Source organism: Platalea leucorodia (genome assembly GCF_965183815.1).
Source record: "Platalea leucorodia genome assembly, chromosome: 14".
NCBI classification, from domain to species: domain Eukaryota; kingdom Metazoa; phylum Chordata; class Aves; order Pelecaniformes; family Threskiornithidae; genus Platalea; species Platalea leucorodia.
In genome coordinates, this window is record NC_138836.1 from 9,664,371 (window position 1) to 9,688,002 (window position 23,632).

At 53.2% G+C, this 23,632-nt stretch overlaps 3 protein-coding genes across 6 annotated transcripts in view; 1 reads left to right on the plus strand and 2 right to left on the minus strand.

Moving 5' to 3' along the window:
* Window positions 1-314: 314 nt before the first annotated feature.
* MYADML2 (myeloid associated differentiation marker like 2) lies at window positions 315-1,223 on the minus strand (the record flags this gene model as incomplete). The annotated part of the gene is made up of 1 exon (XM_082326942.1): window positions 315-1,223. One exon carries the CDS (start codon window positions 1,221-1,223, stop codon window positions 315-317), a length of 909 nt encoding a protein of 302 aa, XP_082183068.1.
* A 7,584-nt stretch (window positions 1,224-8,807) lies between these two features.
* Window positions 8,808-16,465, minus strand: NOTUM (notum, palmitoleoyl-protein carboxylesterase; the record flags this gene model as incomplete). The annotated part of the gene is made up of 11 exons (XM_082326657.1): window positions 8,808-9,114; window positions 9,225-9,272; window positions 9,896-10,043; window positions 10,143-10,243; window positions 10,595-10,786; window positions 11,582-11,684; window positions 13,129-13,187; window positions 14,085-14,145; window positions 15,164-15,259; window positions 15,428-15,480; window positions 15,957-16,465. 11 exons carry the CDS (start codon window positions 16,463-16,465, stop codon window positions 8,808-8,810), a joined length of 1,677 nt encoding a protein of 558 aa, XP_082182783.1.
* Window positions 16,466-23,391: 6,926 nt separating this feature from the next.
* The window catches only part of ASPSCR1 (ASPSCR1 tether for SLC2A4, UBX domain containing), a 51,653-nt gene continuing 51,412 nt past the window's right edge, over window positions 23,392-23,632 (plus strand). The window contains exons 1-2 of one of the 4 annotated variants that reach the window (XM_082326720.1): window positions 23,392-23,484; window positions 23,569-23,624. The gene's annotated coding sequence lies outside the window, so the exon portion shown is untranslated. Of the gene's footprint in view, window positions 23,485-23,568; window positions 23,625-23,632 lie in introns of those variants that run through there. The other 3 variants (XM_082326722.1, XM_082326719.1, XR_014229723.1) reach the window with 3 other exon arrangements.

Here is a 23,632-nt window from a genome sequence, read left to right on the forward strand (position 1 = left end):
AAGCGTTTCTGCCGCCTGGAGATGAAAGGCCATTTTGCATACTTGGAGCTGCATCGTTCCTTCGCTCTGGCACCAGGCGGCTGAGGCAGATGTTGAACGATGGGGGAGGTGGGCTTTTCCCAGCATCAGCTGCAGCCCACCCACTACGGGTCGTTAATTTGCTGGTCCGGCCAGTCTTGACCTTGAAGTTTGGTTGATGGTTCTTGCGCGCATGCCTGATCGGCACCTCCCTTCCCCGCGCCCCGTCTCCTGCTGCGTCCCCGACGGCTGTCGCTTATGGCGCCGGGAGGGCTTTGCAGCGGCAGACCCTCATGTCAGAGGTGCGAGACAAAGCGGATGCGCTGGGAGTACGCCAGGTCCACGATGTAGAGCAGCAGGTTCACGTAGGTGAAGATGGCGATCACCAGCTGGCTGTCCCAGGGGCACTTGCCCTTGGCGCAGAGGCCGGGGCGCCGCGGGGAGCCGTACTTGCTGTCGAAACAGAACACCGGCCAGATGACTGCTGCGCTCACGTACAGGAGCACGGCCACGAAGGTGTAGATGACCACAGCGCGCTCGAAGGGGAACCACAGCAAGGCGGTCTTACCTGTGACGCTGAAGGCCACTACCACCACTGTCACCACAAAGCAAAAGCTGTAGACAGCCACGCACCACTGCGTCGCCACGTATTTGCCATGCTGGCTGTCGTTCACCAGCGCCCCGAAGATGATGCAGGCCACGAAGGCCTGCACGATTTTCAGGAGCCCGGAGACGGTGGCCATGTAGCTGGTGACTTGTCCCGGTTTTGCCCTGGTTAAGAACACCTCGGCGGCGTACACAATGAACAGGAGGCCTGCGAAGACGCTGGCTGCGATGCGAAAGTCTCTCACCTCACAGCCGATGGGGTAACAGTCAAGCTGGACAAAGTAGAGCGGGTAGATCACCGCGGCCGTGACGGACATGAGCGTGGCGAGCATGGCAAAAGCAGCAGTGAAGTTTCCCCAGGAGATGCTCAGGCAGCTGTGCAGATGCGTGAATTCGCAGGCGATGATGAAGACAGTGACGGCGAAACAGAAGGTCCAGACAAACATACAGAAAGTGCCGTACGCTGCGCTGAATCCCCCCTGGTGGGCTACCAGGCTGAACGTGGTGCATCCAAACGTCATCTGCAGCAAACGAGCCGTTCCCACCGGGGACGTCACAGCAGCGGTGTTCAGATACGGCCCTCCCGTGCTCTCCATCATCTTCCCAGCCCTGCAGACAATGCACTTAAAGCCCCCCCAAAACGTCCTTCCAGGCTTTTGCTCCTGCGTCCCGAGGCGCACCTGGTACTGGATCAGCAGAGCGGCAGCTCGGACCCCCCCGCCTTGCCTCCGCCAGCGTCGGTAGGTGCTGCGCCTGATGCTGAGTGTGCGTTTCTGGCAGCCTCTCAGCGCAGACTTGCCGGCTGCAGGGAGGTGACTGGCTGGCTCTGCCCGCCGGCTGCGATCTCAGGGTGCCACGATCAGCTCGCTCCGCTTTCTCAGGTCTGAAACCTGCCCTGTCTTCTGTCCTTCCACCGTCTCCTTTCCCACATGATGGCTGAAAGGATCGCTTTCTCCCTGGGGGCTGACATTTATTCCATTTTAGCTCTGCAGCTGTAGCTCTCTGCTGCACTGTTCACAGGAACCTAGGAGTATAAATAGGGTCTATATTAATAGTTCTGGAATGAGTCCTGCCCCCCAACTGCCGTGAGCGGGTGTTATTTAACACTGACACTGCGAGCTCCATCAGAGGCTCTTGATTATCCTTCTGCTATTCCTCTAGAAACGGTCGGGTCACTGGAACGCTGCTGTTCTCCCGGCAGCCGCCCCACGCCGTGGGGGCTGTCTGTGGAAGCGGGCTGCGACCCAGCCACGCTGCAGAAAGAGGAGCTCAGTCCTGCAGACCCAAGCCCCCCTGAGCAGGGGCACGAGCCCCAAGGCATCACAAGCCCTATAAAAGGATTTAGGCCGGAGGCTGTGATAAAAGCTGACTCACTTTGCTCCATTTGATCTGGAGCAGTAACAGATTTACCTGCTGTGAAAGGCCCTGCTGTGCTGTGAGCATTAGTGAGAGCATGTGACCGTGAAGATTTTGAGCACCAGTCCTCACTGTCTCCTTAAACTCTTCCCTGTTTCTGTTTTACTTATATGGGAACCAGTTATTCTTGTAGCTCTGAATGCCAAACCCAAATACAATTGTAAAAAAAAAAAAAAAAAAAATTGCTTTGATATTCTTAGCGCTGTTTGGAACACAGATTTCAATACCGAGTGTCCAGCCCTCCCTCCTGTTGGATCGAAGCTTTCCCAGGTAGCCATTTTTGGTATGCATTTCCCCAGACTTGGTCTGTACCCAAAAGTCTCTTAATTCTAACTCTAAAAGCCCCAAAGAAAATTTCTGATGTAGTTTCAGAACAGGGAAAAATGAAAAACACAACATAGTAGAAAAATTCCTCACTTACTTACCTCATAGCAGCATTGCTGACTCCTCACCTGCAGACCAGCTGTCGCTGTGCTGGTCCCAGTACGGAAGCAGGATCATCCCAGGAGCTCTACACTGGTGCAGGGAGCCAGTGTGACTGAGGGCCAGCCCAGGCCAGAGCCTTAAAACCCTTCTGAGTGGTTCAAGGTAGTCATCAGCTGTGCTGATAAAGTCTGTAACTCCCTAACTGGGAATTATGATCGACCTTCATGCTTGGTAACAGTAATAATTGCTTAATATCCATGTTTCTTATTTGTATGTTAATGTAATGATGTGACACCACACTCCGTGCTGGATACTATAAAGAAGAGCTGACAAAAGCGAGCGTCTGCTCCAATTTACAATCCTAGCCTGCAGTTCTGGGGCAGCTGAAGGACGCTGCTCCCTGCTCTCCCACGACCCTTCCTTGTGCTGTGGCTGTGGACTCGGAGAGGCCGATTCGGGGAGCTCGGCCAGCTGAAAGCTCCCAGACCCCCTGGAAGAATATCTGTTCTCAGCAACCTGCTGCCTGCAGGGGCTGCTGGCACCGAGGCTGCTGGCAGGCAGGACCACCGCCTGGGACGGGCGGCCGCAGCAGCTCACGCTGCCGGGCAGCGCGCCTTTACGCGCGGCTCTGCTTGGATAAACCTTCGGCTGGGGCTGCACGGCTGGAAGGCGCGTCCCCTGGGGGGTGGATAGGGGATCCCTCTCTGGGGGGTGCACCGGATAAAATTGAAGAAGGTGCCGCGAACCAACGCAGCCTAAGGGAAGGCCACTCTGACAGAAAAACCACTGGCCCTCCAAGTCATGGGGGTTGGGCAGGAGGCCAACTACCTCCTCCCAGAAAAAAAATAAAAAGTTGCAGAAACGACGAGCATCAGAAATGGCGGGGATGGAGAAAATCAGTAACGAAGTGAGGAGGAGGAGATGGAGCTGGATCGGTCGTGTCCTGAGGGGGAAACCGACGGAAGACTGCGCTGTGGCCCTTGACTCCAGAGCACACAGCCGCGGACTGATCGAAGTGGAAGAACGATGTTCGCGCCTTGTGTGCCTCCTGGCACTGAGAGAATTCAGATTCAGATTCTGCTTGGATAAAACGGGCTTTGGAGGCCATGCAGCACGTCCAGTTTCTGGCTGCTTGTTCCCACCCCTCCACCCTCCTCCCTTGCTCTTACACATCTTGCCTACACAACTGCTCTGCGAGCTGGATCAGGATACTAATCTCGGATTTAAAAAAGAACAGCAGAAAACTTGCACCTGACAGGGATTATTTTTAACCTGGAGTCATCCCTGGTCTGATTTACACAGCAGATGTGCACGGTTGTACCCACACAGCAGTAGCACCGACAGACAGAGCAGCCGGGACCAGGGGACTGGACAGGAACTGTTTAAGCCAGTATTGCTGCTGCAAGGCACTTGTGATCCAGCTGTGGCTTAAGACAAGGGACAAATGGAGACAGACATAGGTGACAGCAGGATTGCCTATGGTGAAAAGCAGCGGCTACAGCACTCCAGCAGCTCACAGTCAGCGTTTTGTAGGCCAGGGGTAACTTTATGCAATGATTCGCATGAGAACAGTACAAATTTTGTGGATGTTAAGATAAAGGGTGCCTACCTTCAGTTCTGTCACCATCTTGTAACCTCAGTGTCCCTTTCACGAAAATCCCTCCCACTTTCCTTAAAAAGACCTCTGGTGCTAACTGTAGAAAACCTGCATTGTTCGGGGTGGAAGCTGCACAATTAACATCACAACAAGGAGGAAACGCAGCAGGAGAGCCCAGGCCTCCAGGTGAACAGGCTCTTACCCTGAGGTCTTGCCCTTCCTGCCTCTCTAGGTCAATCCTTCACCTCCAGCAGAAGTTTTCCAGACTTCACTGGCTGCATTCCTGTCTGTATCGTGGCACGTCCTGTAAAACAGAGGGGCTGTGTTACAAGGCAAAGCTTTGCCGCTGTGGGACTCACCCATCCCGTCTGGGGACACGGCTTTGCTGTCCCTGTGCAGTCTCAGCACTCCATCCGTGATGCTCTGTTGCACCTAAACACAGCTGAAATCACACTCGTCATTTTGCTTCTTAAGCCCTAGCAGGAGCCCCTCTACCGCCCGCCCCCCCAGCGCTCCCCATCGTCGCGCTGGGCCGCAGCTGGACCACACTGGCCACGTGGGGTCACTGAGGAAAAGTCTACTCAACACTTATCATATGGCTGTACTCAACTCCACGGTCGCAGGAGAGCGATTGTACAGTTTATAGCCCACTGTTATTGCTTACGCTGTGACTTGCTGCGTCACCTCCCATCTCAGCAGGGGACCAACGCGCTCACGAGCGGAGAGCAAGGGGACGCGCCGTGTCAAGGCACGCTTGGAGACAACTGCTCGCAAGGCCCTGGTGCCACAGGCCGATCGTCACAACCCCCGCGGCTGCCCCGCGCGCCGTGACCCCTCGGTGATGCCCGGGCTCAGAGCGGAGCTGGGCCTGCTGCTGGGCTTCCGATTCCCGTGAGGAATGGTGCCGCTCCGGCGGGACCTCAGCACTGGGGGGCAGTGCCGGCAGAGGGCAATGGCCCCCGAAACGAGCAGTGGGCAGGAGCAGCGCACCAGATGGACCACTGCCTTCTGCCGGGGTGCTGGGCTTGAAGGTGCGGGTCTCCGGCTTCTGTGGATCCCCGGGGCCTCTGGGTGCTGCCAGCAGTCTCATTCCCAGCAGCGTACGGATGCACTGCCAAAGCACTTACGTTTTCTTTTCACTTTAAAAACGTGTAAGCAGATGTGAGATAGAAGGTCGTGAATTAGAAACCCACGGCTTCTTGCACCCCATCAGCTCAGCTCGTTGCACTGCTCCCTGGAGACCCTGTTCTGCTGAACAGCGAAGACTCAGCCTGCGCAGTTTAAGGTTTGTTCTGAAAGGAGATCCAGAGCCACAGACATGTGCTGGCGAACGGCACGGCAGCTTTGCAATTAAAATGAACGTTGAGAAGCCCACATACCCAGGCATCAGACCAGTGGCTCCCGAACGGTAAGTCACAGCATCTTACAAAGTGAGGCATTGATCGGCACAGAAGAGACCATGGCTACTGAACTGTCCAGGTTTTTAGCCCGGGTTCCGTGCGAGAGGCATGCTGCCAGGACAGAGTAGCAAGGGCTAGCGTGGGGGGCAAAAGCTTGGTCAGCCGCTCCGCGGCTGCAGCAGCCGCTGTGGAATGCTGCCCGCTGCTGCTACCACCCTCTCGCAGTGTTTTCGCAGTAATGACGCTGCCTCCACGTTGCTTGTCCGAGGAACGGGGCGCCTTTCCCCAGAGCCGCCCTTCTGCGCCTTTCCTCCCTCCAGCTGCCCCCGGTCCAGCACGGAGCTCCCGCCGGTAAGATCGGCAGAACGTAATCGTCTGTGGTCTTCCCTGTATCGCGGCTGGGTTTGGTGTGGATTACTTGCTCAGACCTGTGGCCCTCCTCCGTGAGGGCTAACGAGCGGGCCACCCGGGTAAGAGTTCGTTCCTGCGTATTAGCAGTGACTCCCGGAGCGAGCAGAGGCACGGGCTCTGCCCTCCGGCGCGCGGCTGAAACCGCTTACCTGCCCGATGCCCGGGTCCGGACCTGCAGTCACGCAGTGCAAATCCATACATTCTGCTCTCAGCTTTTGGCTTCTTGGTTGCATTTTAATTCTGACTCGATCATGTGATGCTTTTGGAGACAAGTTTTTCCTCTCAGAGGGAAAGCATCTCATCTAGTCATAAGATCTGAGAGTACAAACACATGGTACTGAATTCTTCCAGTCTTGCCCTTTTTGCCACTGGCTTCCACGCAGCAGATGTCACTGGGGATGAACTAGAAGTGCCAGCTTTACAAAGGCTTGGGAAAACAATGTTTATTGCACAAGTACAAGAAGTATAGAGCTGGAAATGACTTCCTGGGTTACAGATTCCAGTTTCCAGCTACGACTTGCAACCACATTGTATAATTTTTCTAATAAATTAGCCAAGTTGCCCTTTAAAAATATTTCTGAGACTTCTCCCTGTTACACGTTTTAAAAGACTGTTGCAAAGGCACACTGAGCTAAAAGAGCGATCCCTGGCTCCCAGGGATTTTTTCCTGTGCTTGCAAGGAAAACAGCCCTCCGAACATTCTTTGCCTTTTAGAAATTAACCTTTGAATTAATGTTTTAGATATACAGGTAACCAGCTCTGCAAAAAGTATTCCACACTTCAACAGCGGTATTTATACTTTACTGTTTCCTAGTAGAAATACATCGCTGGACGCAGCCTCGGGCGCTTGCACGCCTCCAGGTGCGTCGCCGTGTGGCCAGTCATCCTGCCAACAACCGATACGCGCAGCCCTTCCCCTCGGTGCTCCCAGCCAATGAACTACTGCGCAGCAGAGAGCCTGGCTACTGCTCGAGCACCAGCACGCGGATTGACTCCATGGGACTCCAGCCCCCAGAGGAATCCCATCTTCCCGTACGCTTTTCCAAATGTTGGCTGTGCGGAAGAAGCCTCTCAACTTAGTGGCATGAAAAATGTAATAACAATTTTACTTTTATACCCAAGTCATTAAAACATAAAGGATATCAACAATCCCTAGATTGATCACAGGGAAACGCCACTGAGAGTTTTCCTGCCTTTCAGTTCTGCTGGGAGCACCATTCGTTTTCTCTTTAGCTACTTTTTTTTATCTTAAATGTGTCCTAAACCCATCTTGCACAGCAGGACGGCTAATTTCCTGGGTGGCACTGCCCGACCGTTTGCTGAAGTCCATGAAAAGTAACCGAATGGCTGCGGTTTTGTTCATTGGGGGTTTGCTCACCTACGACAATGGATCTTACAAACAGCGCTACCATTTTACCCTGGCAAGACCTATCTTGAAAGTGCAGGGAATTTTTTCTAAGATTAGGCCCTAATTTTCTGTGGCCTACACGTTGTGTAACCATTTACACAAGCGCCAGCAAACGCAAAGTCGGTATCGAGAACTTCTGCAGAACGGATGTAAATTCTGCTCCTTGTGCAGCTTTGTCTACACCAGCTGCAGTACCCTACAGCTTAAAGCTTTTCTGCAACTGCCTGCGTGCTTTCCCCCCTCAGGAATGGTCTCGCGCTCTCTCCAGCTTCAGTCGCACATTCCTGATCCCTCCCTTGTTCTCCTCCCATTCCCATCAAAGGCGATTCTCCATGTTCTGAGGTGGGTGTGTTCACAAATGACTAGAAGAATAGAAATATGTTGGTGCTTGTCTTGTGTTCTCCGCCTTTTATGTTCCAAATGCTCCCCATTTTAAGATGGGCCAGACGGTCTGATCAAACATTTCTCTCACTGGAACAGAGGCCTTTGCTGCAAAACCAGATCTCCCTGCATCTGAAAAGTCAATGCCCTGCAATACCTGGCAAATCACAGTCAAGCTGAAAGCACTGCGCAAGCAGGCAAACGTCAGATGCTGGGTGAAAATCTCTGTACTTAGACCTCGGATTACAACCTCTTCATCAGAGAAACAATGACAAAACATACTGCAAGGGGAACACAGAAGTCTAATTAATACAAAATGTCAATACCACCCTCAGCCCTCTCCCAGGCACAAGTGACCGCAAGGATAACCCATCCGAATGAGCAGCATATACAACTTTACAAAGACATATGTATGGTTCTCTGGTCAGCCCTTATAAATAGCGTTTTACATATTAAAATAAATATGTCCACGTTGCCAAAGTAGCAAGAGGTTTCTTCGTTATTTAAAAAAAATATGTTACAAAACAATATCATTTCTATTTCTTGCTTAGTTTAAAAAAGTAATAAAAAAGTCATTTTATAAAATAATACGAAAGTAAATTGAGTACAAGAGTGTCCATCCCTAGCACGTGTCCTGGGTTTGTACGTTATGACTCATGATGAGACGCTGACCTCCAGGAGTCATGTATCATTCCTTCACTTCTGGTTGGACAAAAGAAATCCAGTGCTTGCTTTTTTCACCACTTGTATCAAGTCTATGATGTGAAATTCATGGCAAGGGAAGAAGTCCTAGATCTGGGGAAGGTTCTCATTGCTGCTATTTATGGCTTTGCTACTCCCTGTATCAGACTGCCTTGTGTAACACAGGAAGAGGATGCGAATGGCCAGAACTGAGCCCTGGAGTTTGGAGGTAACGAGTTCCAGTCAAATAGTATAAGCAAGAAATTGCCTTTTTTTTTTTTTTTCTTGACACATCCTAAGTGTGCAAGAGTGTGGGAGCAGGTGGGTGTGTACAGGTTTGAGCATGCATGGGTGTGAGCGTGCATCGGCCTGCATGAGCGTAAGGAAGAAGATTAGAAAGTGTGGGAGAAGGGCTTAGAGTCTCCTCCTGATCTCCTCTCTCTGCCCCTCTGAAGACCCCTTCCTAGTTACCACTGCTGAGCATCCCCAGAAGTTTACTGGGCTCCAGGCCCTGTTGCTGTGCCATCTTCTGAACATCAAAACCCATGTGCATGAGGAACTGGATCACATTCATCTCCTGCCCTGTGAACTGGTCCCTGATAGTGGGGCACGAGGGGTTGCAGTGAGGCCACGGACAGCTGTCAATCAGATGAATTGGGCAGCCTTTCAGAGGGGCCTTCCCGTTTTTGTTGCTCTCATGTAGGCTCCGATCCCAACAGTGCAGGGCACGGGGTAATGATGTCCCCTTCACCTGGATGTCTGTCCAGTGACTGAAAAGACAAACCGTACAGATCGTATCAGAGGGGTCGGGCCGTCAGAACCGGTTAATTCCCCTACCGTTTCCCTGTTGACCTTTCATAGAATCTGCAAAAGCACTCACTTGCGTGTAATGATCTCATGAGACAAACAGGCAGGAGCAAAGCTAGCGCTAAAGGAAAAAAGGAAACATGGATTAGGTCTTGGAAGGACAAAGTAACTCCTGCTAAACAGAACCTTCCGGACTAGGTAGAGGGTGGGATTTTTGCTGCCCCTGGCAAGATTTTTAGAAACAGCAACGACTATCGTGATATGAAACCCGGCTGGACTGGAAAGTATCCAGAAGAACAGGGGTTCCATCCTGCCTAACAGTGCACATTTGCAACCAGAGACTCCTGAATACCTGCTCTTGTATGAAGCCAGTAAGGCACATTAACGGTTCCTCCTCTGTTGTCTCATCAACTCTCTGGATGTTTTCTGATCAGTACTTTTCAAAACATCCCTGTGAGGTTAATGGCTGTGCAATGGCCAGGAGTCTCAGACCTCACCTTCGAGGTAGGAAAGAAAAAAACCACATTCCGATTGATAACAAAGGGTAGCTGATAATTGTAAAGCTGGAAATTACTTTGCATTTACCCAGAAACGAAAAAGGCAAGATTCTTGACGTAGACGAACTAACAGTTACCAAATTTACAACGCTCCTTTCTGCAGAGGTCTGAGAAATGCTGCTAGGATACTGGACAAGAATGTCTCTTAGAAATAAATGTGCCAGGTTTTCCTTAATGAAATACTTACGTCACATCCTTCAAGGTGTTTCTCAGCTCCCTACCCAGATTCTGGATGTAGAGCCACTGCCCTTCCTGAACCGGCTGGCCAGTGAGGTGCACATTGTCTACAGTAAGCTGGGCCTCATCAAAGAGCCACTGGACAACAAAGACTGGACCTAGGAAGACAAAAAATTTGGAAAAAGGATTGGTCTAAGTTAGCTGCGGATACAGAGGAAACCCTAGAATCCATTTTATGTCTCTCCTCTGACACTTACATCGGAGAGTGGGGTAAATCTTATATCCAAAAAAGCAATTCCATTCCTCTCCCTCTTTAAACTGCAGCTTACAGCGTTCAGGAACAATACCATTCCAATACCTAGCAGACAAAGCAATAACAGAATGAAAGGTATAGCGAGCGCAATCTTAACAATGGCCTTTCCATATCCCCGTCTATTTCTGTTCCGATTATCGTTCCAACTTACCGACACCAGAGCTCTTTCTTGGCTACATTATCCCATCAACACATTTTAGAGCATCTACAATCGCACGCGTTCTTTTGCACGTCTAGGTTTTAAATTATTGCCTTTTCCAAGAAAATAATTGAAAAAACACTGATGTAGATGACAAATACTCTTTAAGTATCAAAATGAAGGAAGATAGAGAAGGAGAACATCTTCTCCACGCCCTAACTTCTTATGGAAGTGTACTTTAGAGCATCCGATTGTACCTTATTCCTCTTCTGATGGCTTCTGTTGGAGCACATGTTATGGTATCAATGCAGTCAGTTCTGCGATACTGTTTATTATCCAGGAACCATCCGGAGTCTGCCAAGCCTCGGACCTGAATCCCTTGATAGCCCATCTCCTCCAGCTGCTCTGCCACTCGATCCACATTCAGGAGCACTCCTGTCCCTCCAGCACTGCAACAGCAATGTTAATACTGCAGTCATGAAGCACACACAGCTATTAAATGGCTTGCTAGCATACATATCCTCTCACAGCAGTGACGCTCTATAAACAAACTTCATCTATCCACAGGACAATCCACTACTAACTTGGTAGTAACCAAGTTATTTCCTTGCTTTGCAAAGCACTCAGTAATAAAGCCAGCGCTGAGTAACAATCTGATACCTCAGAAACCAAATCCTGTTCTTATTCTTTCTTCTGGGAGATATATATGCTTTATATTGTTTGCAAGGGCTTTGGCGGCTCAAAAACTGAAAGAATCTGAAGTGAGACAATTTCACCCTTTGCAACTTCTATATTACACCCCTGCGTAAGATATGCTGAGTGTATCATAGCTTTGCACAACACAGCACAATTCAGAGCACCTGCGTCAGGCAAGTCTGATTTTTTTAATTCAGATGTCCCGAATCCATTCACAAGAGGCACGTGTCTCATGCTGCGGGCCAACAGGAGCCAGCATTCTTGATGCAGGGAGGGATGAACACATTCCCTCCCTCTTGCAAAGCTTTTACCTTGTTGATAACTCCTCTATTGTCTCATAAGTGTACCTGGACCAAAAGCCAAGGAAATGATACTATATCATCCCCTGTTGTACCACTTAAAGGAGACAACTGAGAAGAGATGCAGGGTTTGCTGTGTTAGTGTTACCGTACTCCGAGAAGAAATTTGTCAGGAGCTGCTGAGACCTCCTCCCTAACAGCTTTCTACTGTGGAAATCTCCTGTCACAGGAAATCTTGTAGATACCTACCTGCTCCCTGCTAGCAGCAACACTTTTGCAGTGCTAAGACCTTTTCCCACCAGCTCCTTTATAACCTCCTGAATGATCAGTGCTCCCATGAAGGCATATTCATCTGGAAGAGAGAGCTCAGCATCAACAAAACTGTTCCGTGTCCAGGCTAAGACTTTTGCTTCCTCTCCACAAATGCTTAAGAACCTTATAAAGGGATTATGAACCTAAACCCAGGCCCATTTTTTCCACCTGTATCAAGTACATCCTACAAGAGATACTCCCCCCCGTACAAAACTCGCTTCCCTGAAAGAAAGCGAATAGAGAGTGAACAGAATACACAACAACGCAAGCATACCTTCCTACAACAGTACTTAGGAACTGGTAAACTTAGAGAAGAAAAACAAGAAGGAAGGCGCTGGGATCCTTTCTCTATACATGAGGAATACGCACACCTTCCTACCACCTGGAATCTCAGTTCCAACGTACTGCATCCCTTTTTTCCCAATTCATAAAGCCAATTCAGACAAGCAACGTTACACCTACATAGACCACTACTTCCTCGGCAGCCACGTTCGCGGAGATGTAACTGCTTCGTAGGAACAATCAAAAGAAGCTACGACGAAGTGAAAAGGTCCCTTACTGTGACAAAAAGTGGATCTGCGGTATCCACGAGTGGTCACTTTCTCAGTGTAAGAGTTAGGGAAGAGAGACATCGAGTGAGACAATGCCTGGTTTAAGGCCAGAACTCCCAGACCAACTCAAAGCGAAGCATTAACCTTCTGCCTTTTCAGTGCCACACCACGGAGCATTTCAGGCCAAATTCTTTTGTTCACAGCAGCGTGTATCAACAGTAATTCCATTCTGGTCAAAGAAATCTCTTCATGAGCAAACGAGAGGAGAACTAAGCCCCTGGTGCTTCTATAGACATTACTGCACCCAGATGCCAATCCTGCTTAAGTTGGGAACCCAGAGAAGCACATCAGGTAGAACAATTCATTTGCCTGAAATCCAGCTTAATCTGGAAGAGGACTCCTTTAAGCAGACTCCCAGAGTTCCGTCATCATAAAATGACAGCCGACGGCAATGCATGTATTAAGATGAACTGTTCTTCGTTTCCCAAAGAAACCTACAGACAGCTTTAGCCTGACACATGACAGCTCCTTTCAAAGGCCAAATATCCTCCTGACACAAGTCTGAAACTAAATTTGCTGCACTTGCCTCTCAGGTCAGCAAAGCCAAAGTCGCATGCAACAAACCATGGCTCCTCAGCTACACCATTTAATTTGCTGTGTCCTGGAACCTGGAGATTCATCTAAAAGGAATTTCGTTCCTCTAATCCTTGCATACTGCATCAGTGTAACATCTCTGCAAGCAGTGGCTCTGAACTATGTCAAAACAGCCTGAGCTAAAGAGATCAGGATGTTTTATCTGGAAGTAGCTTGATATTCTTTCCTGCCCTGCAGCAAGAAAAAGCCTGTTCTTCATTCACGTAATTTCACAGAAGTCTGGCCATATCCTTTAATGTGTGATGTCTGGGGCAGCAACAGCCCATCAGCAACACTCACTTTTCTCAGACTTGGAAGAGGCACCACTCCAAACATCACTTGAGCAATAAGGGATGAATCTGTAAGAGAGAGTTGTGTGAGTACTCATGTTCCTTTGACGTGCAAGGAGGGGTGAGGATAGGGTCAAGTAACTGGAAGAAAATTAAACTCTGGGGAGGGGAAAAGGGAAGAGTTTCTTGTCCAGTCAGACAACTTACCTTCTCGCACACCAAGTGACAATTCTAACTCTCCTGAATTTTCTCCTGAACACCGGTAGTTTTACTGAGTTAAATCAGTAACTAACGCGTCTTTTATCAATCTAATTGAAGCACGGAGCTCAGTGGACAGAACAACGGGCCAAGATTTTGCTCTTAGCTGTCGCACTGATAAGGTGGATGGCCTGCCACAGGGAAACTCTCTGTGCTTCAGTTTTTCACACGAAAAATGAGAAGACCTTGTCAATGCAGCGTAAATGCCGACTGCAACCACTGGAGATTTTTGCAGGAATGAACTTATCTTCCCATTTTTGTCTCCGGCTTGCAGAACGCAAATTAACATCCCTCTCTTCCGCTTCTCCCTCCTATATAGATGCATATAAAAACCGGTGTCTTTCTCATTTCTCTTCTTTGAACTAGAAGATCTGCTCCACATTCCTCTCCAACTGGCAAATGTGTAAGATACTATCAGCCCACCACTCACAACAGCATTTGCCACTTCAGCTGTTTGAGAAGGCTCTCTAAGCTACCCCCCGTTTTTCTTCATTAGATCACCCCACAACTCCAAGGAGACCGGACTTAAGTTTCTCCAGACGTGGCCAGCGCTACTTGTTAGAGAGCTGAACTAGAACAAACGAGGAAACACACAATTGCCTCTCGCAAGTGTTAGTCTTAATCTGTCTTTGTAGCATTCTCGCCAGCCTAAAAGGCAGGAGATGCTGTTTAAGTATAAACCTATTTCCCTTCGTTGTCCCTCCTTACACCATGTTTGCATTCCACCAGTGGGGATTTTCTTCTGGTTGTGACGACAGGATCCCAGTTCCTGCAGATGGGCACAAAGAAACAAGAAACATACAGATGACAGTCCATGACTTCAGAGAAACCGTAAGAGCCTCACGCGGGATCTCCGACCACACAGAAAACAAGACCATTGCTAAGGAACTTTTCTAAATTAGCTCTTAGGCAGATGTGACTTTCAGAATTTGATTCACGCTAGAGATGAAGCCTGCCTAGAAGCCTCTTGTAGTACAGAAAAGAGCCTATGACACATACTTAAAATTAAGCACTTCCCCAAAAAACAAATCCTAGCGGGTGAATTGCAATATATGCAACTGTAAGATCCGTGTGAGTGACAAAAGTTTAGGTGTTCAGAAAGCCAGAGCACAAGCAGCGAGAGCGAAGAGAGCAGCTCAACACTTCTGTGCTGACTCAGGAGCCCGGTGGTCCAGAGCGTGGGTATCTGGGTTGCTATTTCCACCTGAGGCATGACACTGAAAGACGCTGCGAACGCTTTACGTACGCACCAAAGGCAGGCCTTCGCACAGAGAGTCACTGCGGTTGGTTAAGTGACGTTACGCATTTGTGAACGGGGACAAGGTGGAACCCCGCAGCTCCAGGTGAGAGCCCAGTTAATCCGCTCTCTCCCTACGCGCACAGGGGCAGCCGCAGGCAAACACGCATCCAGGGCGGCGTGCAAGAGAGCGCGTCTGTCCTGACAACAGATTGAGAGGCCCAAGCACGGTTCTTCTGGCAGGATCAGGAGAAACACAAAGCCTCTTTAAAAACCAAAGAACTAAACCGCAGCTCTGAAGATCCCGGCAGGTTTGCGCGTACGCGCCTGCGTTTAAAATAAAGGCAGCGCGTTGGCCGGCGTTCAGCAGACCCGCGCTGCGTACCGGCGACCCGCGTGCGTCCCAACGCACGTGCACGTCCCTGCTTTTGCAACTTTCCCAGCGAGCGGAGAAGCACACTCGTTCGGGCGCGCTCTGGCAGAGGCGAGCGCCCGCCGGTGCCCGTGGGGCGGCGGGAGCAGCACGCGGTCCCCGCGGGGCACCACTCACCCACTCGGGTCGCCGGCCACTCCCTGGAGCTCATCAGCCGGCGCATGGTGTCGTAGCGGCTGTCGCAGTTCTCCCTGTTGAAGCAGTACCACCCTCCTGGGGAGGGGAAGCGGGGGGTCACCGCCCTGACCGGCGCCGGCAGCGGGGCCCGCGGGCCGGGCCGCGGCGGCGGGAAGGCGGCGGGCGGGGGCCGGGGCGCTGAGGGAGGCCGCGGGCCGCCGCCCCTCTCCCGGCGCGGGGAGGGGACGAGGCGCCGTCGCTCACCTTCCAGGAACAGCAGCCACCGCCGGCTGCCCTTGGACTCCTTGAGGTAGTAGCTGAGGACAAACACACAGGAGGCGGCGCGGCGTTAGCGGGAGCCGGGCCCGACCGCAGCGCTTTGATGCCCGCCGGGCCGGGGCGCCGGGGCCGCGCCGAGCGTGTGGGCAGGGCGCAGGGGCGGCGGCGGCGGCACGGGCGGCGGCGCTCGCGCCCGCCAGGACACGCGCCCGGAGCCGCCGCCGCCGCCGCCGCCGCCCGGGAGGCGCTCGCTGCACCTGTCGCCGCCGCGCCGCGCGCCGCCGCGCGGTGGCGCCACAGCCCTCGGGGCCGCGGCCGGGGCCGGGGCGGGGGGAGCGGCGGGCCGGGGCCGGCACCCGGGGAGCGGCGGGCCGGGGCCGCGGCCGGGGCCGGGGCGGCGGGGAAGCGCCGCGGGGGTCGGGGGTCGGGGGGGGAGGCCGCGGCGAGGGGCCGGCGGGCGGCGCGGGGCCGGGCCGGGGCGGCCGTGCGGGCCGGGCGCGGCGCGGGGACTCACCCGGCCGGGCTGCCGTCGTTGCAGGTGACCGAGGCGTTGTGCAGGAGGTGCAGGCGCAGGTCGTGCGGCAGCGCCTGGGCCGAGCAGGGGTACAGCGACTGCGCCAGGCTCTTGACCTGCGCCATGAAGCTGTCCATGTTGCCCTCCACGGCGGTGAAGTCCAGCGGGAAGCTCTCGGCCGCCGCCGCCTCGCCGCGCTCGCGGGCCGCCGGGCCCCGCCGCCGCCAGCCCTTCCTGCCCTCGCCGCCGGGCCCGGCGTGCAGCAGCCCCAGCAGCAGCAGGAGGTGCACGGCCGCCGTGCCCATCGCCGCCCGCCGCCACCCGCCGCTCGCCGCGGCGGCAGCCAGCCCCCGGCGGCGGGCAGCGCCGCCCGCGCTCCGCCGCGCCCCGCCGCGCCGCCCGCGGGGACGGGGGTCGGCGGCGGGCGGCGAGGACAGCGCCGGCGGCGCGGGCTCGGCGGCGCGGCTGCCGGCGCAGGAGCCCGCCGCCCGCTCCCAGGCGGCGAGCATGACAGAGGGGCACGGAGTGCGCGGGGAGCGCGGCGGGGGCGCCGCCAGCCCGGGCGCCGCGTGGGGCAGCAGCCGGCCAGCCCCCGCCCTGCCCTGCCCTCCGCCCCCTCGGAGCGAGGCGGAGGGAGCGGGGGGTCTGCGCCGCGCCGAGCCGCGCCGCACCGGCACGGCGGGACGCTCCGTCGGGGCGCGCCCCCCGCCGCCGCCGCCGCCATCGCCGCCCCTGCCGGGACCGCGGCCGCGGCCGGCGGCGCCCGCCAGCCTCGCCCGCAGGGCGGCGGGGGCACGGGGCGGCCTCTCGCCGGGGCCGGGCCCGGGCCGCGCGGGCGCGAGGACCCGCACGTGGCAGCCCCCGCGGCGGCGCCCCCGGCCCCCGCCCCCCCCCCCCCGCGGCCCCGACGGCGGCGCCTCCCCGGCTCCACGTGGGCGGTGCTGCCCCCCCCCCCCCCCCGGGCCGTGCCGCCCCCGCGCCCCCCGGCCGCCCTCGGTGCGGGGCCCCCGGGGGTGGCCGCGGAGCCCTCGGGGCGGCGGCGGGGGGGCTGCGCCGCGGTGCCGGGCTCCAGCGCGGCCCCGGCCCGCCGGGAGCAGCGGGAAGCCGGGAGCGGGTCATTTGGCTCAAGACATCGGCGTCCGGTCCGCGTAGGCGCCCTGCGGGTGACCGGGGCGGGCAGGGGGTCGCTCCAGGCCGGGGGCCGCCGCTGCCGTGGGACACGAGGGGACGCGGCGGCCCCGGCTGCCTTTGGGAGGGCCGCTGGGAGAGGGCTCTGCCGCAGCGGGGGGAGCCTGCGGACGGGGCGGGGGGCGCGGCGGGGCCGGCCGCCACCGCCCCGGTCCCTGCCCCGGTCCCTGCCCCGGTCCCTGCCCCGGTCCCTGCCCCGGTCCCTGCCCCGGTCCCTGCGGCCCCTCGCCCCGCCCGCAACCCACCAGCCTTCGCGCCGCGGGGGGACTTTGCCTCGGGGCTCTTGGCAGCTCATGAGGTTTACCCCCCAGCAGCTCTCCCTGGTTATTCCCCGGGGCTAGGACATTTCCAGGGATTGCAAGAAGAATCCTGGAGAAAAAGCCATGTTAAGTCCCAGTTACCAGAGTGCCCGTCATCTGTGAGAGCGGGGAATGCCACAGCAATGCTGTCCTTATCACAGACATCGGTACTGAAACCCGAGAAAAAACAGAGAAAATGCTGTGCTTTGAATAATTCCATCTTCATTTAGATACCAAACCAGACGGCTCACACCCCCCGACAGCCCTCCAGAGAGGAGCGGGGAAACAGTCTGTCTTTACCAGGAAATGTAATCTATCTGGGATCAGAAAAGGTGAAAATCATATAATCTTAAAATAGTAAGCGGAGGCATTTTTGTAGCGCAAGGGTTAAGGCTGTCCAGCTGCCGCCACTGCATTTTTTACCTTAGCATGTTTGGACTTCTAAGCGTATCCTCAACTCTGAATTTCCAACATATATAGCACATGGTTTTTCAATTTGCTTGCCATGTTGTTGGTGGGGTTTTTTTTAATCTTTCAGTTACTCTTATGTAGTCTGGGTCTTAGCTCTGTCCTCAGTCAGATTTTTACCTCCAAATGTTTTCTTTTATGTAAGTGCTGATCTGCAACAGTATCTTTAAGCCCGGAAAAGACACTCCATTGAACATACCCCTCCACACACGCACTACATTCACCCCCGGAGATATTTTTGGTCCCAGGGCAATTCTGCATCATCATCTCTTTTTCTACACTGGCCTTAACATCCCTTCCTCACTGGCCACGACAGGTACGAGCAGCTGATCACTAGTACTAGTTAGAGCAAGTTAGAGAGCTCGTCCGGCTGCCTGAGCAGAGGTACAGCTGGAAACGGGTTTAGTTTGTGCAAAGTCTGAACAGATGAATCCGTAAGTCAGGATTGCTTCAGGATCACTGGAACGAACTCCAGGACCTCGTATTCCGCTAGCTACGGCAAGAAAACAAGGACGGATGAGATTGCTGAACTCCGTCCTGCTTCTTTAGAGAAAAGGCTGCCGTTCATCTCCGAGAGGCTTGTGTTGTTCCTGGGCGCCACGCTCCTTCTCTTTGGGGAGGTCGGCTGTTACCGGACTCCTACGGCGTCGTGCCAGTTGTGCGCTGAGGGGCGACTGCATGGGATACACCACCGCAGAACCTTAGAGGAGCTGCAGATCTTTGGGCCTTTGTCCAAAGAGGTGAAGCAAAGAAATTGAAATTTTGCCTGTCTTGGCCCCCTTCAGCTTTCTCACTTCTCTTGGTTCAGGTAACTCCGGAGGGTTTCTTTCAGAGCACTCTCACTTGTCATCCTTCCAAAGCCAGTACGATGTTCGGATTAGCTCGGTCATGAAGGAGCAAGGGGGCTGTTAAGAAGAGCTTAAGGCTGTGTGAGGTTGTGGCATGACAGACTGCTTTCTTACTTCTGGATGTTTAAATCTGGTACAGTTTAACTCTTTGACATACTGAACTTGAGTGAACAGCAAAGTGCACGCAGATTTTAGAGAATTTTATAATACCGTCCTTCAGCACGAGAGGTTCACTAAGTTTTAATCTTTTGATAAGAGCCACCCTACATTGAATAGGTTGGGCTCGCTACCGAAGGGAGCTCAGAGAAAGCTGGGAAAGAGCGGGACTCCTGCTCCAGGCACTGAAGATTGGGCATTTGTATTGGTAGGAGTAAGGCACGTAGGAGGAGAGATTTTTAATGACTGGGAAGGGATGTTAAGGGAGATGCTGTTTTCATTTAATACCTTTCAAAATGAAATATCCTGCATAATATGTTCCAGCGTGTCCTCCTGTAGTTCTGTATGTTGAAGCGTATCTGACTGTGCCATACAAGAGCCAATGAGGCAGTTCTGAAATTCCCTATACTCTGCCAGGACCCAGGCAGCTCCAGGACTTGCCCTTTTGATGTTTCCCTATCGGAAGCGAGAGGATTGCAGCTGGAGTCCTGCGCAAGGACTTGGGCCACAGCCATGTTTCCCCTGCGTAGCCAACTCTCGTGCCTGATTCACGCGGCTCTGCAGCCCTGGCTCAGCTGAAGCTCCCTGGCTGGTTTCCTGGGTCTCGTGTTGATCAGAAGTGTGCGTGTGGTGTAAGACCGCCCGTAGGAGACCACTCACCAACAGATAAAATCCTGCTGTGGTGTATCACGCTACTGCCGTCAGAAGAGATGAAGGGAACATCAGCGGTGGGTGGGGGTAAGGGAACGCCGACAGGGCAACGGGGCTCGCGTATGCCCTTCGTACGAACGCACCGTGCTGCACCATGTGCGGTAGGAGCCACCCGCTTGGATGTCCCCAGACTCCGCATCGTCAGGAGCGTGTAGCGTTGGTACAGACAGGAGGAAATACTTGTCAGAATCATCGTTACTGTGATAAGTAACTATTGTTCTGTATCATGTTTTGGAACGGGTTACAACGTATTTCTAGATGTTCACAGTTAATTTCCTATCCATTTGAAAGAAAAAAAAAAGGGGGGGGTTTCCATGCTTCATCGAGAAGCAAATTTATGCATTATTCTGTCTGTGGGTGCGCGATAGGCAAATGTGCATAATGCCAGGGATGTATACTTAATGCAAAGCACTAGCTGCCTAAAAGGTGATTTTAGGGAAAGGTCATTCTACAGTTTGTTCACTGTAATCACTAATGAAATGCAGTTTCTGAGAAGTTTTTAGCATGGTGGATGTTGTTTTGCTGAGACTCACCTGGCAGATTTGCAGGCATCCTCTTCACCCTGACAGTGGCAGAAATCCGAATTGCTAAGGGTATTTTCAGCTATTCCCTAATGAGTTCCTCTTTCTTTGTAGCACTTTAATGAACTCCAGGTTGTAGTTACCTCCCCCTTCTTTCTCTCCTGATGCTTCTAATTTCAGATAAATATTTGAGATTAGAAGTGGCTCTGGGTATGAAATGTGACCCTTAACCTCCATGCAACTTTCTGATTATGACATGCCATTAAAAACTAGAGCCATCTCTCTAATCCTGCAACTTGGAAATGTTCAGCTCAAATTACATCGGTGGCTTTTTAACGGGAGCAACATTTCTTTAAGGGATGTGTCACTTCCAAACGCAAAATAGGAAACAGCTGCCTGCTTCAGACATCAAATAGGAGCTGCCCCCCATCCAGAAACAAGACCAATTTTGGGGGCTCCACGAAACCCAAAGTGTATCTTTTAAAATTGAATGGCTGCTCCACCTCAGCAGCTGAGTAGTCCCTGGTGTTAACTTAGCCATTTTAATTGTTTCTTCTTCTTCATACCTTCTGTGAAGGTATTAAGTAGTGGAAGGACAGGATATCTTCATTCTGTGTTAGATACTTGCAGAGCTTTGGATCTCTACCTTATTTTTGAAGACTAAGAAGAACTGGCACACCATAGATATTTGGTGCACCTTTTGTTGGCAAAAGCGTGAAAACTTTCAGGACAATCTTGCCCTTAAGTCCTCATGCCTCTTCACATATTTTACAGCAAAAGGCAATTAAAAAGGTAGGGAATTATAAGAAATATCTCACTAGACTTGTGACTGTTAGAGAGATGGTAACAGAGAATGATTAGTGATTGTTTCTTAATAAGAGCTGGGGAACACCAAGGAAGAAGTTCTAAAACAAACAAAATGAAGTACTTCTGTCATACAACACAATTTAACTGTGGCATTCATTGCCCCATGATCCTGTGGATGCCAGAAGCTCAGACGGGCTCAGAAGACGGCTGGGCAAATTCATGTAAGAAAAATCCATCAGATATGATTAGATGTAAAGACACAACCTGTGACTCGGGAGGTCTAGAAGATGCAGATTGCTGAAAACTGGAAGTCGGTACTGGGGAACATATAATCGCAGAGTCTCCTGCTCTGCTGCTGTTCCCCATTGCCGTCAGAGGTAGCGTTCTGATTACCTTGGTGTGAGCCAGCGTAGCCATTCTTATTAGGAAGCTCGTTTAAGATGTGGGCCTCGCTCCTAGAAAAGAGCATCCTTGAGAGGCCGGTAATTCATCACCTCCTCATGCAATGCTGAACTGCAGCGTATGAACAAAGTTCTTCGCTACATAAGCTGAGAACTGACAAGTAAAAGGAGGATGGTGGTATAGCTATCACGGTTATGTTCAGAAAGTTCCATAACCACGTATCTAAAATAGTCAAAGAAAAAAAAAAAAAAGCGCACACAGACAACTTACAGGGTATTGACATATGATTGAAAGTCATTCAGCCGATGTGGGCTGACAAGTTACTGATCAGCTATTCTGTGGCAACTGGCCACATATATACCTCTTGTCCATCCCAGCTCGGAAAGTGAAATACATCGACTTAAACCATTTAAATGTGTTTAGGAGTTACAGAGATGGACTGGGATGCCGATATCCTGAATGCTGTAGCTCTATAAGTGACATGACAAAGATCCTTCCCAACGTAATGGAAAGAACAAATGAAAAGACATTTTGAAAGCATTATTTCTAAACAACGCATTATACACCAGGACATCCTTTATTGAGGATAAAGGATGTCATTATACACCAGGACATCTTATTGAGCAGCTATAGTGTTGGGTGGACTTGGGAATCCACATGCATAAGTAAGGGGATGTCTCTCCATTATTAAAATTCCCATCCTCTCTTTTTCTCCCTTCGCTTACACTGCTGATATGGTAAAAACGAGCAAGTGTTATCTTTTACAGAAGCGTCTCTCCTTAAAAGGATCTTTTTCCTTTAGAAGCCAAGCAAAGCAGACATTTTTGTGGGCGCTGGGGGTGGCAGTGCGGACTTAAGCTTAACATATATGATAAATATAGAAGAAGTAGAGAAAGTATTTGGCATGTGGTAACAACTTTGGCTAAATAAATTCCAGTGGTTACCCAAACTAAAAGTTTTTTTTACGATAGCAAACCAAACAGACTGTAGTTGACTCTCCGAGAGCGCCTTCGACGCTGAGAAGGCGGCACTGAAAGTGAAGGGGAAGTTCGTAAATGAAATAAAGTCTCTGAGAAATTTTGTGTTGTACAACGCAAGATAATCCTGGCTCCCTAGCTGCAGTCATCCCATCTGAACGGCTGAGTTTGCAAACACTAACCAGGAGATGCGCAATCAACGTTTTTCCTTTGTCTTACCGCCGGTGTCCCGGTTGTGACACTGGTGTCCCGGTTGTGACACTGTCTGGACACGCATCGGGCAATGGGAACGGGGGGAGAGGCTCCCCTCTGCTCTCTGAAATGTGGCTGTTGCGATAGCTTTTACGTTTTGCCAAGGAGTACCTTTCTCGTACACGCAGATACTTTCAGAGTTACTAGTCACTGCCGTCACTGCTGGGTGAGGAGGCAAGAGCTGCCATCTGCAGAGATTTCTTGCCTTGCGAGGGTTTGCTACGTGCGCAGGGCTGGCGCGCTCGGATTTGGGGGATTACTCCGCTGCCAGACGAGGCCCAAGCACAACGAATAAATCTATTTTATCTCCCCAGAGGTCAGGTGGCTGACGATAACACTGGAAACCCAGCGGAAAAGACAAGGCCTTGCCAACAGCCGCTGGGCCTGTGGGCACTTGGCCCCTCCAGCTCCCCGCAGAGCTGCGGGACGGCGGCGGCCCCGGGCCTGCGCCCCGCTCCCCGCCCCGGCCCCGGCCCCCGAACCGCCTCCTCGTCCCGGGCTGCGCGGGGAGGGCAGGGATCGCCTCCGCCCCCCCGTCCCGCTCCCTCAGCCGAGCAGAGGCCGCCCGCGCCGCTGCGCGCTCCTTCGCCCGCCCGGCGGCCTTCACTCGGCTTCCCCGCAGGCCCCGCTCGCACCCGGGCAAACGCCATCCGCCGCCGCGGCCGGCTCCGCTCCGGTCCCCTCCGCTCCGTGCCGGGCGGGGCGGGGCCTGCAGGCAGGGGCGGCCCAGGGCCCAGCTCCGCCCCGGCCGCGCAGAGCCCGGCGCCGCGGCGGGAGGGAAGATGGCGGCGGCGGCGGCGGCGGCGGCGGCGGGCGGGGGGGGCGCCGTGGTGTCGGTGCTGGCCCCCAGCGGGCGGCGGGTCACGGTGCGGGTGGGGCCCGGCACGGTGCTGCTCCAGGTGGGTCCGGGGCGGGGGCGGCCGGCGGCGCGGCGGCGCGGCGGGGCTGCGGGCCGGCCCGTAACGCCTCCGTTCTCTCCGCAGATCCTCGAGGAGGTCTGCAGGAAGCAGGGCGGCAGCCCCGGCGAGTACGGCCTGAAGTGAGTCT